The sequence below is a fragment of the Biomphalaria glabrata genome, chromosome 13 (genome assembly GCF_947242115.1).
Source record: "Biomphalaria glabrata chromosome 13, xgBioGlab47.1, whole genome shotgun sequence".
Classification (NCBI taxonomy): domain Eukaryota; kingdom Metazoa; phylum Mollusca; class Gastropoda; family Planorbidae; genus Biomphalaria; species Biomphalaria glabrata.
In genome coordinates, this window is record NC_074723.1 from 33,235,908 (window position 1) to 33,252,879 (window position 16,972).

General features: G+C 35.1%; 1 protein-coding gene across 2 annotated transcripts in view; it reads left to right on the forward strand.

The window, feature by feature from the left end:
- The first annotated feature begins 2,692 nt into the window (after nt 1–2,692).
- The window catches only part of LOC106077052 (basement membrane-specific heparan sulfate proteoglycan core protein-like), a 52,205-nt gene continuing 37,925 nt past the window's right edge, over nt 2,693–16,972 (forward strand). Inside the window, exons 1-15 of one of the 2 annotated variants that reach the window (XM_056008474.1) lie at nt 2,693–2,843; nt 3,414–3,530; nt 3,736–3,863; nt 4,393–4,482; nt 4,866–4,927; nt 7,132–7,401; nt 8,126–8,232; nt 8,946–9,120; nt 11,204–11,326; nt 12,028–12,183; nt 12,941–13,072; nt 13,236–13,376; nt 14,902–15,050; nt 15,469–15,586; nt 16,648–16,771. In XM_056008474.1, coding sequence (XP_055864449.1) covers nt 2,724–2,843; nt 3,414–3,530; nt 3,736–3,863; nt 4,393–4,482; nt 4,866–4,927; nt 7,132–7,401; nt 8,126–8,232; nt 8,946–9,120; nt 11,204–11,326; nt 12,028–12,183; nt 12,941–13,072; nt 13,236–13,376; nt 14,902–15,050; nt 15,469–15,586; nt 16,648–16,771 — 2,012 coding nt within the window. In that variant the 5' untranslated portion in view covers nt 2,693–2,723. The remainder of the gene's footprint in view (nt 2,844–3,413; nt 3,531–3,735; nt 3,864–4,392; nt 4,483–4,865; nt 4,928–7,131; nt 7,402–8,125; nt 8,233–8,945; nt 9,121–11,203; nt 11,327–12,027; nt 12,184–12,940; nt 13,073–13,235; nt 13,377–14,901; nt 15,051–15,468; nt 15,587–16,647; nt 16,772–16,972) is intronic. The other variant, XM_056008473.1, reaches the window with a different exon arrangement.

Consider the following 16,972-nt stretch of genomic DNA (forward strand, 5'->3'; position numbering starts at 1 on the left):
CTTTTCTACTTGATACTGAATAGCATTCAGATAGTTTCTAAAGCTCACCTTTTTGTTTGTCAATGAGAGTGCTATGTGACCAACACATTTTTGTGAATTAAAAAAAAAAGTTATGATTGTAAATATTTTTAGAGACTTATAGTCAGTATTGTGGTGGAAAGTGTGGTCGAGAGGCTAAGTGTGCTTGAACTTGGCTTGGCTTGGCTACCTAGAAGGGGGCTCGAGGTTCGAGACCCGACTCTGGCAGAGTTGTGTTTACTGAGTGCCTGAAGGCAGCATGGAAAAACCTTCTCCTAGATACCTCCTCCCCCCAACTGGTCCACAACTGAGATTGGACCAAAGCGCTCTGAGCATGCTATAAGCATGAAAGTAGCGCTATATAAAAGCTATAATTTATTTATTTTACTGTAAACATGTCTATAAATTGATGAGCAAGAGTGAGACATTTTTGAGCAGTTTGTCTTTTCTGAATGAAGGCTGTCAGCTGTAGTCTTAAAATTATGTAGGAGCAACAGCTTGTTAGGGCTTCATGTTGCTAGCACAAAAACATTCCGCCATTTCCTTCCCATTATAATTCCATTTAAGCAGCAGACTTTTAAAATGATTGAATAATTATTCATCAGCTCCTTCTATAAACCTAACCATTTAACATTCCTCAATTTTTTATTGGACTTTTTTTTTTGTTTTGCTTTGGGGGTGTTGTGACTTGTTATGACTATATAGATTATCAAAGGTTATGACATGTTTTAGTGTTTACATTGTCTGGTGGATGTGATGTTCTTTATTAGTAACATGAATAAACATACAGATATATATTCACATAATACAATAATAATAATGGCAATATACCACACCCTTGTTCAAATTTAACTTAATTTAGTGCAGAAAAAAAAAAGGGTGGATTGAAAGTTGAATTAAGTTGTTAATACATTGAATATTAATGAAAAAATGAAATGCTGTTGTTTAAAGGTCTCATCCTATGGAGGTTATTTGAAATTCACACTGAGGTACACAGCTTCCCCAACAGTTGGCAGAGACTACACAGATCTGGATGTTTTCTTGATTGTAAGTTTCAAACATATGTACACCTGCCCTTGTATGCTATTTGATATTAGCTTCTTTGTTCTCAGATACATTACAGAAAAAAAAAATTGTACAAAACTTTTTTTATTTACAAAGAGAGCCTGTTACATAATTGAAGAATAAATTTATATATACATTTTCCTCATTTGTTAATATTTGTTATGAGCTTGCAATACAATGCAATGGAACCAGACCCATGCTAGCCTAATATTTCCTTTTTACCATATTTTCTCTTTGACTCCCTCTTACATGAAGCTGAAAATACTACAATATAAGGAATTAGACTTGTACTAAATATTTGTTAAATCCATTTCTATATTATAAACCTTTTTAAAAAATAAATAGATATTTGCATTAGATTTTCAAACATATATTATTCCAATTTGGTCTTCTTTTTTTTCTTTCTGTCAGGGCAAACAAAATCAGAAGCTGTATCATGTGTTCCGCCCACAACTAAGACCTCGTCAGATAAACAGATATGAAATTCATTTAGTCGAGGTAAAAAGGGCTTGTGCAATTTAACCCATAGCACTTCAGGACAAAACCTGTAGGTCCTCATGACAAAACCTGCAGGACTTCATGACAAAACATGTAAAACTTTATGACAAAGCCTCTAGAACTTCATGACATAGCCTGTAAGACTTCATGACAAAACCTGTAGGACTTCATAACTAAACCTCTAGTACTTAAGGCAAAGTCTGTAGGACTTCATGACAAAGCCTGTAGGACTTCATTACAAATCCTGTTGTATCCAAATCAGAAACCCCATTGGTAGCGAACCATGCCGAGAATTACTCCCTTAGAGCACGGAAGAGGAAGTGGGCAGTGAGTTTTAAGGTCGCCTTGCCCCCGTACAAGTACAGTCCTAATGCCACACACAGACCAGTTATCTCTCTCATTTCCTTGTCCCGATTGTCCCTCATGCAAAATGCGACATTCCTAAAGAATGTGGTTTACTGTTTCTTCGTCCTCGATGCAATGGTGGCTCCATGTGTCCTGGTTCTCCCTAAACCGTCCAAAGTACGTGCCTATTAGACAGTGTCTGACTCGGAACTGGGCTAGGACAGCCTGTTCCACATGGCTGAGCTCCCACCATGCGTCCTTTTGGTCTGGATCTGCAAAACTGCTTATGCCTGTGGTATCCAAACTGTGTGGAAAATTTGATTTTTTTTTTCATCACACATTAAAAATTTCAGATCTAGAATGTAACTCAAGCTGTTCTAGAAAATAACAAACTGTCTAGAGTGATGTAAAATCATGACAGATTTTGTGAAGGTTATTATTTGTTCTAAATGTTTTGTGATGAAGTCTTGCAATTTTGTAAAGGTTATTATTTGTTCTAAATGTTTTGTGATGAAGTCTTGCAATTTTTTAAAGGTTATTTGTTCTAGATGTTTTGTGATGACGTCTTCCAATAATTTTTTTTATTTTCAATTTTTAGCCCATCCTATTTTTGATAAATCACTTAACTATATAAGACATTGGTATCCATTTGATTTTCTGATTTCTTAAAATTCTGAAATGGCTTTCTTTCAGGACTCATTCCAAGACTCAGATGTACTGACACCATCTAGAGAGACCTTCCTGACAGTGCTAGCTGACATTAGTGCCATTCTCATCAGGGCCACTACCACAATGCCATGCAGTCTGTTACACTGGGTAACCTGCGCATGGACATTGCAGGGCCCAATGGTCGAGTGGCTGCTTCAGAAGTAGAGAGATGTAGCTGTCCTGAAGGTTACTCTGGCCTTTCATGTCAGGTTAGGCTTACTTTGTCTATTACTTTGTATATGTATTTAACTCTCTACATTGCTTATTTGGGGGTTTCAGTATTTGTATAACTAAAAAAGTGTCTTTCACGTGTTCCATTTGTGGAACATTGTTGTTTTTAATTAAAAAAAGAATCTATCTAATCATATCACCTTTCTACTAAAGCAGACTTAATACAACAGCACAAAAAACTTTCTGTATAACCATACATACACTGAAGTGAAACAAAATTAAGTTATTTATGTTGATTATTATGAACGAATAATAACAAGACTCTGGATATAACTTATAAGACATGAAATCAGCTGTTTAATCTAACGCCATCTTGGTTGACAACAACAGTTACAAGGGATGTTACTCCCAAACACTGAGTGGTGCAACCTATATAAAACACACATCAACAATTTGATGCTTGCTTTTTTTTTTTAGGGAAAGGGGAGGGGGGGAGACTTTAAGTTTAGTCTCATTATTTCTAAGTTGACTATTTTTTCAGCCACTGTATCTTGTTATTTTGTCAGTGAGTAAGCTTGTAGGGTGAAATGTCATTTTGTTGTCTCCAGTCATGTGCTCCTGGCTTTGTTCGAGTCCCTGATCCAAGAACTGCCCTTGGTCGTTGTGCCAGATGCAGCTGCAATGGACACAGTAACAGCTGTGACCCAGCTACAGGTGTTTGTCAGGTAGGTAGCAATATTTGGTGTGGAATTCTATGTTTGCACTGCACTTAAGATTTTTTAGTTCTTTTTTTTTTATGTAGGAATTTTCCTTTAGGCGTACGTATATGACTAATTTTATGTAATAGATAGACTGCTATGACTGTGTACTTAAGCCTTTGAGTTTATTTGTTTTAAATTTTTCATATTTTTTTTTTCCCGCCAACTCTAGAACTGCCAGCACAACACGGAGGGAGACAGGTGCGAGCGTTGTATTAGAGGATATTATGGTGACCCTACATCAGGCACACCAAATGATTGCAGGCCCTGTGCTTGTCCTCTCACTATCCCATCCAACAAGTGAGTCTTGTTTAGTGATTCCTTTATTGTTATTATTCTGCTTTTATCATTATCTTTTCAGTTTGAATCCATGGGTTTTGTTACGGTGGACCTTAAATCTTACATTCCATTGATTACAATATAAGCCTTACTGAAAACTGAGTGATTTGAGTTTCTTTAAATTGTCAGCTTTCCCTTTAAATCAAAAACCTAGGCTCCAACACTGATAGTTTTTTTCCAGTCAGGAAAACGGTTGTCTAAAAAACACAAGATATGGATCTTTGTTGGATATGGACATTTTTTTAGATTTCTTAATAATCTTTTTTTCTTTTGAAGGAACCGCTTTAATTTTTAAAGTAATTTTTACAGTTATGTATTTTCCATTTTGTGAGCGCCTTTAATTGCACAAAAACTTGTATGAGTCTTTTAAGTACAAACTATCATCCTTCTGGACAACATGTCTATGTAACCTCAAGTGGCATAGATATTAATTATGTGTAGGAACTCTTGTTTTGGAAGAAACAGAATATGTTGTTTGACTTTCCCACAGTTTCTCACCAACATGTGTATTGGATACCTCAGACAATAGAATCACTTGTGACAAGTGCCCTCCTGGCTACACTGGACGGGACTGTGGACAGTAAGTAATTACATTATTTTCTATTGTTATAGTCATTCTGTATGATACAAAGTTAAGTTTTTGATTCAACACCTTACACTCCAAGGGGAAGATGTTATAGAAACTTATCTATTTCTACACTCATTGAGGCCAACACAATGACCCACTGACTTTACTTTCCCCCAAATTTCAAAATCCCAGCATGCTGGAATTAGAACACGATGCCCCATATCCCCCATGGTTCAGAGCCCAAGCCCTTTGCAACTCAACCATCTTTCCTCCTTGATATGATTGGATATGGTAAAATTGTTGTTCTTGCATATTTAAGAGTTGTATATTATATCACTTATCTACCTTAAGACTCATTCCTCGTAGCTCTCATCTTATGATACTTTTGACTCTAGGTGTGCTCCTGAATATTCTGGTAACCCAAGACAGCCTGGTGGAAAATGTCAAAGAATTCAGCGTGAGTATATCCACTTGCCTGAAAGGCATTTCTTTCTATTTTCTATATTACCTTCTTGTTTGTTTGGGTAATCTAACAATACTAGATGTAGCCTATATGGCATAGCTTTCCATTTTCTATATTACCTTCTTGTTTGTTTGGGTAATCTAACAATACTAGATGTAGCCTATATGGCATAGCTTTCCATTTTCTATATTACCTTCTTGTTTGTTTGGGTAATCTAACAATACTAGATGTAGCCTATATGGCATAGCTTTCCATTTTCTATATTACCTTCTTGCTTGTTTGGGTAATCTAACGATACAAGATGTAGCCAATGAGGCATATCTTTCTATTTCTATATTACCTTCTTGTTTGTTTGGGAAATCTATGATACAAGATGTAGCAATATGGAATATCTTTCTATATTACCTTCTTGTTTGTTTGGGTAATCTAACAATACTAGATGTAGCCAATATGGCATATCCTTCTATTTCTATATTACCTTCTTGTTTGTTTGGGTAATCTAACAGTACAAGATGAAGCCAATATGGCATATCTTTCTCCCTATATTTCATTTTTTAAGGATTTCCAAGTAGTCCATTTTTTTTTTTACAAAGTCAGCACCTACTTATTTCATTTAAATTTAAAGATGAATTTTTTGTTTAAATGTTGCAGAGCAGAATGCTGCATTCTTTTACTTCAATATCATGGCTTGATTTCAAATGACTTAAATCTTTGTCAGACTTCATTAACTTCATTGATTCAAGTTTCTGTTTTTTTTTTGTTTTTTTTTTTAAACTTTCTCTATTATGGTGTTTATAACCAGGTATTGATAACTCTATGATGGTGTTTTAATGAGGTATTGATGCTAATGTTATATATTTATCTTCATTAATTCCTCTACACTATTGTGTCCGTTAACGGTTGAGCTTGCACTATTTTTCGACCCTTGACCTAAGGGAAGAATTTTACCCCGGCAAGGAATAAGAGATTTGCTCTTCATCGAACCCTCTGTCCAGAGGTCTCCCATCAATTAGATCAGTGTTTCCCAAACTTTTTTCTTAACAGGACACTTCACAGATTCAGAGTATTTAGCGGAACACCTTGCACATTTTTTTTTAGAGATTTTAATTCACATGGTGGCCAACTAGTTAATTTTTCCAGTAGTTCCAGTGGAACACCTACTCAGGCCTCTTGGAACACTAGAAATACAGTTTGGGAATCGCTGTAGTAGATGATCATTTAATCGTATCTGCCTGTTGTAAGAGCCCCTCCTGAGTTCCATCATAGCATTAAAAATATATAGAATGATAAAATGGAGCTGAATATACATTTAGAAAGTACAGTGTTTTTATGTAATGTTAGCCTGGCCCATGGGAATGTACATCCTTTTAGCAAGTTTAGTGAATAGAAAAGGCATTTATATATCACATCTAAGTCTTTTTTTTTTTTTTTCTACATAAGATTAATTAATTGGAAATACAGTCTGACTACAAGTGTCCACCTCAGCATTACTGCTATTACAATGACACTATAGATACAAACACAAACAATATACAAAAAAAGCACTCATCCCCCCATATATATATATATATATATATATATATATATATATATATATATAACATTGATATATATGTATATATTATTATTATAGCTTTTATATAGCGCTACTTTCATGCTTATAGCTTGTTCAGAGCGCTTTGGTCCAATCTCATTTGTGGACCAGTGGGGGGGGGGGGTATCTAGGAGTTGGTTTTCCGTGCTGCCTTTAGGCGCTCAGTAAACACAACTTTGCCTGAGTCTGGTGTCGAACCTCGAGCCTCCTTCTAGGTAGCCAAGCCAAGTTCAAGTGCACTTGGCCTCTCGACCACGCTTCCCACTACTATATATATATAACATTGATAATAACACACATAACATAATAATTGTAATGTCAATCTTTTCTATTGATGCAAAGGGAGTTCATCATTTTGGCATACTATAATCTTAATTGTAGGGGGGCAGCAACATAGTATAGGTATGTCTGCTTATATAAATGGACATGTTAAATGGAGAGTTTTATCATATTATTGTTTATATGGCACTGTGTGCAGTCAATGAATAATTTCAACAGTTTAAACATCACACTTCTATTTTGATATTGTTTTACTTATTTTAAGCAAGCGGTCAATAAAGAAAATATAAACTTTTCATTGTAATATTTTTCATTTTTTCAACAGAGTTTGAAGTGGATGTGAGTCCTGCAATTGTCAGGGAGCCTCTTGGCTCAACTATCAGGTTTCTGTGCACACCTCGTGGCAGAGGACCATTTAATGTGGTATGGAGCAGGCTTGACGGGCAAGCATTACCCAGCAGAGCCACAATTGGGACTGGTCCCGGCTATGAGCTGACCATCTTAGATGTGGACTACACTGATGCTGGACGATATGTTTGTTCAGTGACCAACCCTGATGGCTCAAATCGAGACATAGGAACACTCTTTGTAGAAAGTAAGTATTTTTAGTCCTTAGTTAAAAACTAATTATTAGGTGTTGTTTTTTTTTTTGCTGTCCTTAGTACTTATGATGGTGGGGATAAATAACTACACATTTCCAAATCATATTTTGCTTTTTTGTTACTGAATGTGGTGGTGATAGATAAGTAAAAATATAATCCTGTTTTAGCTGTTTTGGTACAGAATGTGGAGGGGATGGATAGGTAAAAATATACTAGGTTGTGATTTTGTGCAGTATTTGTAATCCAAGCATTGCCAACTTGCACAAAATAAAATTGTGCCAAAATATTTTGAGGAGATTATGAGATTTATACTTCATTTACAAAGCCATTCAATTGTGTTTAATAAACTACTTCATTTTCTTAAATCTATTAATTAATGCTGATTTATTTTCTTTGTTTATGTGTATAGATATTTTTTTCAAACATTATTTTGGAGTTGTAAATTGTTTGTTTTTTTAAATAATAAATGTTTGTATATTGAAATTCTGAAATAATGCAGTTTTTTGTATAGTAGCCCCCAAAGGGTAAAAACAGCTATTGTCTTTGTGCTGACTGTGCTGTCTTTCTGTCTGAAAAGTTTCTGTAACTACATTATTAGAAACAATTTTATAGCAGGATTAAGGGATAAAGTTTATAATTCAGGTTTTTAACTACAATATTATTATTTTTTTTTTATATCAAACTACTTCTGTAAACATCTATGGGTTTTTATTACAGGACCTGATTTGCCTATAAAAGTTAGAATTCAAGAACCCACTCGACTGGTCAAGTGGCAAGGTGATCAAGCCGAGTTTATCTGTGAGGCTATCCAATTTAACAGCGCTGTAAGTTTCCCACATTTTCATCTCAGATATTAAATTCGTGTCTAAACAATAAGCATTTATTTCCAGATTCCATTTTCTCCTCCTTCATCTATTGTTTGAGGCACGGTGGCTGAGTGGTAAAGTGATTGGCTTCTGAACCCAGGGATCCTGGGTTTGAATCCTGTTGAGGACTTGGCTTTTTAAAATCCAGTATCTTTAGGGTACCTCTTGAGTCCACCCTGCTCTTAAGGGTACCTGACATTAGTTGGGGAACAGTTAAGGCAGTTGGTGGTTGTACTGGCCACATGACACTCTTGTTAACCATGGGCCAAAGAAACAGCTGATCTTTACATTATCAACCCTATAGACCACAAGATCTGAAAGGGAACTTGGACTAATACTGGAACATGATAGCAAAATATTATATTCTTTTTTATGGGGACATGGATCACTATGTTAGATGTTAGCCTAGTACCTAGGGCTGGTTCTGAGGTAGTTGGTTAGAGTCATCATTGGAGCTTATCTATTTTTAACCAAATTTTCTTTTCTTTTTTCTCTAGTTAATTATTGTACCCTGCTATTATACAATGCATCATGTTTATTCATAGTTTGTTTTTACAACTAAGGTAATTAAGCTCCATTAATGTTTTAAGGAATTTTTTGCCTGAAATTTTTGCAAAGCCTTTTTTTTTTGTAGTGCTTTAAATGTTTGGTTTAATTATTTTATTTTTTAGGCTAATTATGTCTTGACCTGGAGGAAAGATGGCGGTCAGCTACCTTCCAAGGCTGTTGAGCAAAGCGGAGTTCTGTACATTCCAGACCTAGACCAGAATGACCTGGGCCGCTACACCTGCACTGGTTCACAGAGGGGCAGAATAGACAGTGCCACTGCTGAAATCATGTTTGGTGGTAGGCATAATTACTCCTCTCCTCTGTAGTTGTCAGGAAATGTCATTTTGTATTTGACATGAATTCTTGAACAGTGCATATGATGGATGTAATGACACCAATGAATAGAAATATGTTGAAGTGCTTAATTTTTGTTTTTACCACCCCTTGAACAAACCAGTTACTGATCCGCAAGTCCAGCGGTTTCTTTTTTTTTTCCCACACCTTATCTTAGCAAGAATCATCTTAGCAACTCTCTTCCATCTAAATTATTATTAAAGACTAGGCTCACAGAAGTCACAATTAAAGCTGCTTTCCAACTTGTACTGCGCACATAACCAGCTGGTCATGCATATATAAACTGACATGGTTAGCGTGGGAAGCGTGATCGAGAGGTCAAGTATGCTTGAACTTGGCTTGGCTTGGAAGGGGGCTCAAGGTTTGACACCCAGCTCGAGCAGAGTCGTGTTTACTGAGGGCATAAAGACAGCAAGAAAATCCACCCAGATTCCCACTCCCCCCGCTGGTCTACAAATAAAATTTGGACCATAGTGCTTTCCCAAACGACTTCTGTATGGGGAGCTGTGTGCAGGAAAGCGCTCCCAGAGAGGCCAATACAAGCGGTACAAAGACACCCTCAAGAGCTCCTTCAAGGAATGCAATATTGACATTCACGGCTGGGAAGTAATAGCTCTCAATCGCTTCTCATGTGAAGCTGTGAGCCCCTGAGTCTCAAGATTTGAAGCAAGCAGAATGGCTAGGGTGAAAGAGCGCCGAACCAACAAAAAGCTTAGAGAAGAAGCAGGCCTATCTGCAATTGACCTAACCCACCCATGCCACATATGCGGCCGCCTTGTTAAGCGAGGATTGGACTTCCTAAGAGTCCATAGAAAATGAGAAAGGTGCTAATCTTGGACCACGAAGGAGGAGCTATATATATATATTATAAAGTAGAATGTGGTGAGGTGTATGTATGTTACTTATAGACATCAAAACCGCTTGACCAATCTTGATAAAACTTGGCAGGAATGTTTCTTGGGTACCAACTTAGACCTTAGTGTATGTATCGTAGCCCTGAAACAAACTTAAGACCCTAAAAAAAAAAAAAAGAAGTTGTCCGACTCTATTAAAGCTATAGTATTTTATGGATCTAGGCCATGTCTACAATGTTGACATGAGAAAAGATCGAAAGGATTTAGACCTAGAGCTAATTTTAAGAAATACACTTTGTGCAGATAGTTTTTTACTTTGACACATGAAAATACAAAAAAAGATCCTTTGATTTCATTATATAATAAAATTAACCTTCAATTTTGTGTTTCAAAAGCATTTTTTACATTAATTAGTTCCTTATATATGTAACTACAGATTTCCTGACGAACATTCTTTCATTAGACAATACCGTAATGAATCGCGTACTAAAAATTAATTCGTTTAATTGTTTACTTTATAATCCCGTCCCTAGATCTAAAACTCTAATTCAACTCTAAGATGATAAAACTTCTGTTTGCACAGATAGTTTTATACTTTAACACATGAACATACTAATTATAGTCCATTCATTTCATATATTGATCAAATAAACATTCAAATTTGGTTTTCTAAAGCATTATTTTTAAGAGACTACATTCGTTTACAAAAGCTGCGAAGCCGGGTTGAGATAGGCCTAGATCTATATAATATATTCATTCATGAATCGCGTACTAAATATTATTTCGTTTAATTTAATTGTTCACTTTATAATCCCATTCATTTAACAAAGCTATCGCTCTTTTCGCTTTTAATAGATAAGAATGTATCGACTTCGGGTAAACCCATTTTCGCAAAACTAATTTTATTTTCGTAGCGAAAGAGAAATAACGTGAAAGGATCATTAGCTAAGTTTAACATACATCTAAATCCAATCCACTACATTAGTAAACACAAACTTAGACCCGCAGGCCGCGGGTAATGTCAGGCTAGTATATATATATATATATATATATTGTTAGATTGAAAAGTTTCGAAGACCTTGAATAGTTAGAAGTTCAAGGAAAAGAAAAGACTATCATTGATGTAAACAATCCAGAAAAGTTTTAAACCTTTCTTGTTATTTGTTTTTCAGAGATCCCAGAATCCCCAACTGTCAGAATTGAGCCTCCAAGTATAAGAGTCCAAGAAGGACAGAGAGTTGAGTTAGTTTGTGTTGTTACTGGAAGTCCAAGACCAACCATTAAATGGACTAAAGGTAAGAGCATTTTTCTATCATTGTTTCATATGTAGCCTAAAGAGTTTACAGTCTACTTGTACACAGAGATCTATTCCAATTTGTATGGAACATTCCTTTTTTGAGACAAATGTCTATGCATAGAATTTCCTCCTAAGGGTACATGTGTCATTGATAGTTGAGCCATTATGTTTGGTTCCGACTCAGTTGCAGAAGCTGTTGGGTAGAGCACTATAGACCTTATGTCTCAGGGGGTTCCACTCTTTTAATCTGGGTTGACATCTGAGGCCTTAGCATCACAAAGGAGTGAAGACTTTAACAATTTGACTGGGCTTAACATCAGAGCCACACAATCAGGATAAGTATTGGACTTGGGTGTCAGAAGCTACTTTTAATACATTCTATTTGGAATATTTTAAAATGAATGGGAATTTATCCCGATTTGAAACCTTCAATGAATATTCCATGTCAGGGGCTATTTGCAATGCATTCTATTTGGAATATTTTAAAATCAATTGTAACTTATCCAGATTTTAAACCTCAATTGAATATTCCACATCCAGCCATATTCAAATGCAAATTTTCTTCAAAACTGATGTTCAAATTGATCAAAGAAACAAATCACAATTTGTAAATAAAATGTTTTCTTGATGTTGGTTTTGGCATTTGTTTGTGCATTGTTGATGTGGTAACATCAATCTTATATTGTGTATCATTCATAGGTAACACAGATCCCTTACCTCCCCATATAATAACTGACAGAGAGGGTCGGCTCATCATAGAGTCTGTTTCACCCAGTGATAGAGCAGCTTACTACTGCATTGCAGAAAACTATGTTGGCACTTCAAGGACAAGGGCCACAATTCTGGTCTTACCAGGTGAGTTATCTCTCATTGAGACTAAACATTCAGCTTTGCTTCACAATATTATGAAGAAATTCTTGCTACAATCAGAAAATATTTGTTTGTATTATTTTTAAGACCATTTCTGCTTGTTTGAAGAGCTTTAAATTTTGCTAATGCTGTTTCAGAATCTGCTAGGGTTTTTAATTTCTCACCTTCTTAAGTACAGAAGTTCCTTTAAAAAAATCATTACTTTTTCTGAATTTTTACTAGCAATGCCGAAGAGATTAACACTTTGTAAACAATTTGTTTCATTTTTGTGGATAAATATATCAATCTTTAATGCTATTTCACCTTTTTTCTATTAAATTAGAAGCTTAAGTTTTCTTTGAAAATCTGTTAGAAATATAATTTTATAAAAAAAATATATTTATTTTTATTAAAATTGTGTAAAAAAAAATAATATTACATTTCATTTAAGGTATACTTAAACTGGATTATTAGTGCGGTAATAAAAATAAAGCATTGTCTAAGAGTCTGAAGATTAAGAAATATCTTTATGATTACAGACGTTATATTAAAAGTGAAGATAATTACATCCTATGCATTTCATGTGTTAATGTGTTAAGTTGTTGGTGTTCCTAGCTGATTCAGGCAACCCATTTCATGTCTGTAATTTATAAGTTAAGAAGCATCTAACATAGACAAAGCTGTTGTATGTAAACACATTTTTTTATATTTTACAGCAATACATTGTTTGTGACTATTTTTAAGAATTTTGCATTTATTCTAGCAACTGTTGCTCGAGTGATTGTCCGCAGAGCTGACATTATAGCAATCGTTGGTCAGAGTGAGCAAATGGTCTGTGAAACTGATGGCACAGGAGTAACCCTGCAATGGTCCAGAGAAGGTGGCCTGCCTCCTGGTCAGTTGTTGTTCCATCTTATTTGCTTATAAAGTTTACTTACAGTCTAGATCTGAAACCTAAAATTACGACTATTCAAATATAATCTCACATCTTAGTTTACTTTAAAAATGAAATGAATAAAATTGTTGATGTATAAAATTGTTTGTTTTTCTTCTTCCAGGAGCTAGACAGAGTGGCGGTGTGTTGACGTTGACCAACATCCAACCTTCATTTGCTGGGACTTACCTTTGTACAGGCACCAGCTTAACAGGAACTGTTATTGGAAGAGCCACATCAAGACTTACAGTGACTGGCTCAATAAGTGAGAAATGTTATATCTTGATATTCTTAACCTAGAGCGCATCCTTGTCTTTACATAGCCACAAAACTTAAAGAATTTTAAAAAAATGTTTAAAAGTTTTTAACATAAAATAAGAAGAATCAAGAACAATGTTAAAAATGTGAATCAAAATGAAGACAAAAGTCATTTATGACTTTTGATTCTTTATCATTGTCACCTCATCCAAAAGGAAATTATTCAAGATTAAATTATAAGCATTTAATACCATTTTGGGAGGAAAGAAAACAAAACGACTGACTTTTTAAGCATCAGCGATAATAGGCTGCAGACTGGGTTAAAATCAACAATGTTTATGTCGATTAGTCTGCAAAAGAGCTCACAGCTCTGCAGCAATAAAGCTGGCTAGAAGAAGAAGAAGAAGAATGTCGATTAGGAGAGAAAGATTTAAGGGTAAACTAAGTCATTTAACTGTCCATGATTAATTAAACAATAGTCTCCACCAGTTAGTCCTCCAATTTTATATTCAGATGAATTACCTTGGGGCTAAGATAACATGATGAACCGTGCACTTATCAAAGTGTGCGAGCCCTAGCCGACAAACGCTTGTTGGCACTTTGGCACGATGGCTGGGATTCTTCGGACAAGGGACTTGAGCTTTACCAGGCAATGAGTAGACCAGACAAAAGAGATGCATGGTGGCAATTGAATCGTGCCGAACAGGCGGTCCTAGCCCAGTTCCGGGTCGGACACTGTCCAATTGGTGCTTACCTCGGATGGCGGAAGGAGAATTACGACACACGGTGTCGCCATTGCATGGAGGACGACGAAACAATAGACCACATACTTTACTAATGCAGAGTTTTGCACGAAGGACGATTGGGACAAGGATTAGATAGAGAGATAACAGGTTCATGGCCGACACAAAGTCTGTCCTGGTACGGGGACATGGCAACCTTAAAACTCACTGCTCGCTTCCTCTCACGTGCTCTAAGGGAGTAATTCCCAGCATGTTGTTCGTTGTCAATGGGGTTTCTGAATCGGACCATATAAATGAATGTAGACTGTCTCTTCCCATGAAGTTTGTATGACATTAGAAAATACGTCTTTTATTGATGTTAAGTTTTCTATGTTCAAAACATTCAAACTTAGAATCAATTCAAGTTTCTTGAATCATGCCAGAATGACCCAAAACATAGGTTTATAATCACTACACTTTCTATCATTCATTAGCTATAGAAGCACATAGCAGAGAAATGATGAATGTTTTATAATGTCGTGAATTGATTTCAAGATAAATTATTTTATATTCATTTCTTGCTTATAAATTAATGTGAACATATTTACTTTTATTATACTTGTTTCAGTCCTCAAGGGTCCAAACTGACTTTTTATTAAAACCAGTTTTGTGGCAACTCCTAAAAAAAATATTTTTTTTTAAAGATACTTTTAAACTGGTTACTTTATATTCTTGACTCTGAATCTTTTCTATAAGGAAAATGCCATGCATTTCACTAACCATTTTATTTTTCACTTTTCTGTACAACAGATGTAAAGCCTACATCCAGAATAGAGCCAGCTGAGGGACTAACTATTGGCTCAGGAACAACAGGAACACTGCGATGTATTGTTACTGGTGAGCCAGCTCCTACCATTGTATGGTCTAGGTCTAGAGGTCCACTATCCAGCAACCACCAGGTATCATTTTTGTTCACAGACACTGTTTAGTTGGTAATTACAATACAGGCAACTTTTAATTAGTACTTAAAGTTTTAGTATCTATATCAACACAGCATACATTTGTTAAGATTTCATAAAGTAGTCTGAATCCTCCAAAAATTGATATGTTGAAGATATAGGATGTCAAAATGTTTCTACCTAGAGGAGATAACAAAGAGATATAGATTCTTCAATTGTTAAATCATAAGCACCATTAACTCAAACTTATTTTTACTCATGGCAGGAATGTAAATTTTTTTCTCTTAGACAGCACAAAATATCTCAGCCAATACAATTATTTACTCCAATAAAAAAAAAACAACAAGGAAGTCATTCTTAAGTCTGTAATTTGACATCTAGCAAGATCCAGGAGAATATATACATCATTTTTCCCCAGGTGAGAGGTGATGTCTTAAGAATTCTCCAGGCTACACCAGAAGATCGTGATCGCTATATCTGCACTGCCACCAATGAGGCTGGTGTCTCAGTGGCCACTGTTGTTGTTAACATTGAACGTAAGCTTTTCTTCCACCGATTTATTGGTTGTCTAGTCTAGTCCAAAAACAAAACATTCTGTGCGGAAAAAGTATTTGGAAAGTTATATTTATTTTTTATATCAAAATCAATCGGAAACCTTTTAAATAATATTTAAAATTTTGTTGTGCTGGGCACATGACACCTTTGTTAACTGCTGGCCATAGAGATTGCAAGGTCTGAAAGGGAAGCTTTTGCTTTTATATTTTTGTAAGGATGATGTAATAATAGTCCAATAAATTAGAACAGCTCTAAGTCAGCATCGTGCTGAAACTGTGAAATGAACCAAAAGAAACATAGACCTTATCACACAACTCAAGTTTAGTTTCATTCTACTACAACAAGAACAGTTCACATTTGTTTGTACTATTGAAAACTTATCTTGTTTTTTCTAAGTAAAATTGGATGATATGTTCATGCGAATTTTCATCCATGACAAGTTGTATTATCATTCAGGAAATATTTTTGTACAAAGCTTATATCAACTCACTCTGTCTAGTCTGTCTGTCTGGTAAAAAATGTGCATACATTATTTCTCCCACACCCATTCTTGTATCAGTTTGAAACTTTGCACAATTATTCATATGCATAGGCAAGACATAAGTCAATTTTAAAAAGTAATCATTAGTCAATTCATTACTGGTAATTATTGATATAGTTTTAATTGTTTAGTTCTTCTCCTTTAGATAAGCTTTGTTTTAAAAAAAAGGATTTTTATATTTTCTTTGTTTCACAATGTCACACTGCTCAGAAAAAAAAAAGATATGCAAATAAATGAGTACATATAAAAGATTTATTCATCAATTCCCATCAAAAAAAAAAATTTCTGTAAAAATTTTTATTCATGACATTAATCATCAATGAATAAGTTTTTAAAATTTTTTTTTTGTTGCTGTAAACTAATGACTTAGTCTTCTCGAACGTAATAGAAGGATACCGTTCAAAATTTAAAGGACTTAAGTAAAGGTGAAGTTTATTGCTCTATGCTTATCACCATCTTGATCTGTAATGAAGTCTCTGTGTATGTTGTTGTTTGCAACAGGCCGTGAGCCTCCTCTTGTCACGCTGTACCCATCTGTCAGCCTGATCAAAAGACAAGGTGAGAGTGCCATGTTCCAGTGCAGAGTTACCCAAGGCCAGCCTGCACCTACAGTCACCTGGACCAGGTCAGTTGAAACATCTTTATCATGTTTAATGATGTGTTTGATAAGTATTTTCTTTTCTAAGCGTTTCAATCAATTTCTTAGACACTTCATGATTTATACATACATATTGTATCTGGCTAATATTTTCTTTTGATCAAATTTCTGAAGCATTCTTTGGATTCATTTTTTATTAATGGAATACTTTAAATTTGTTTGAAAACC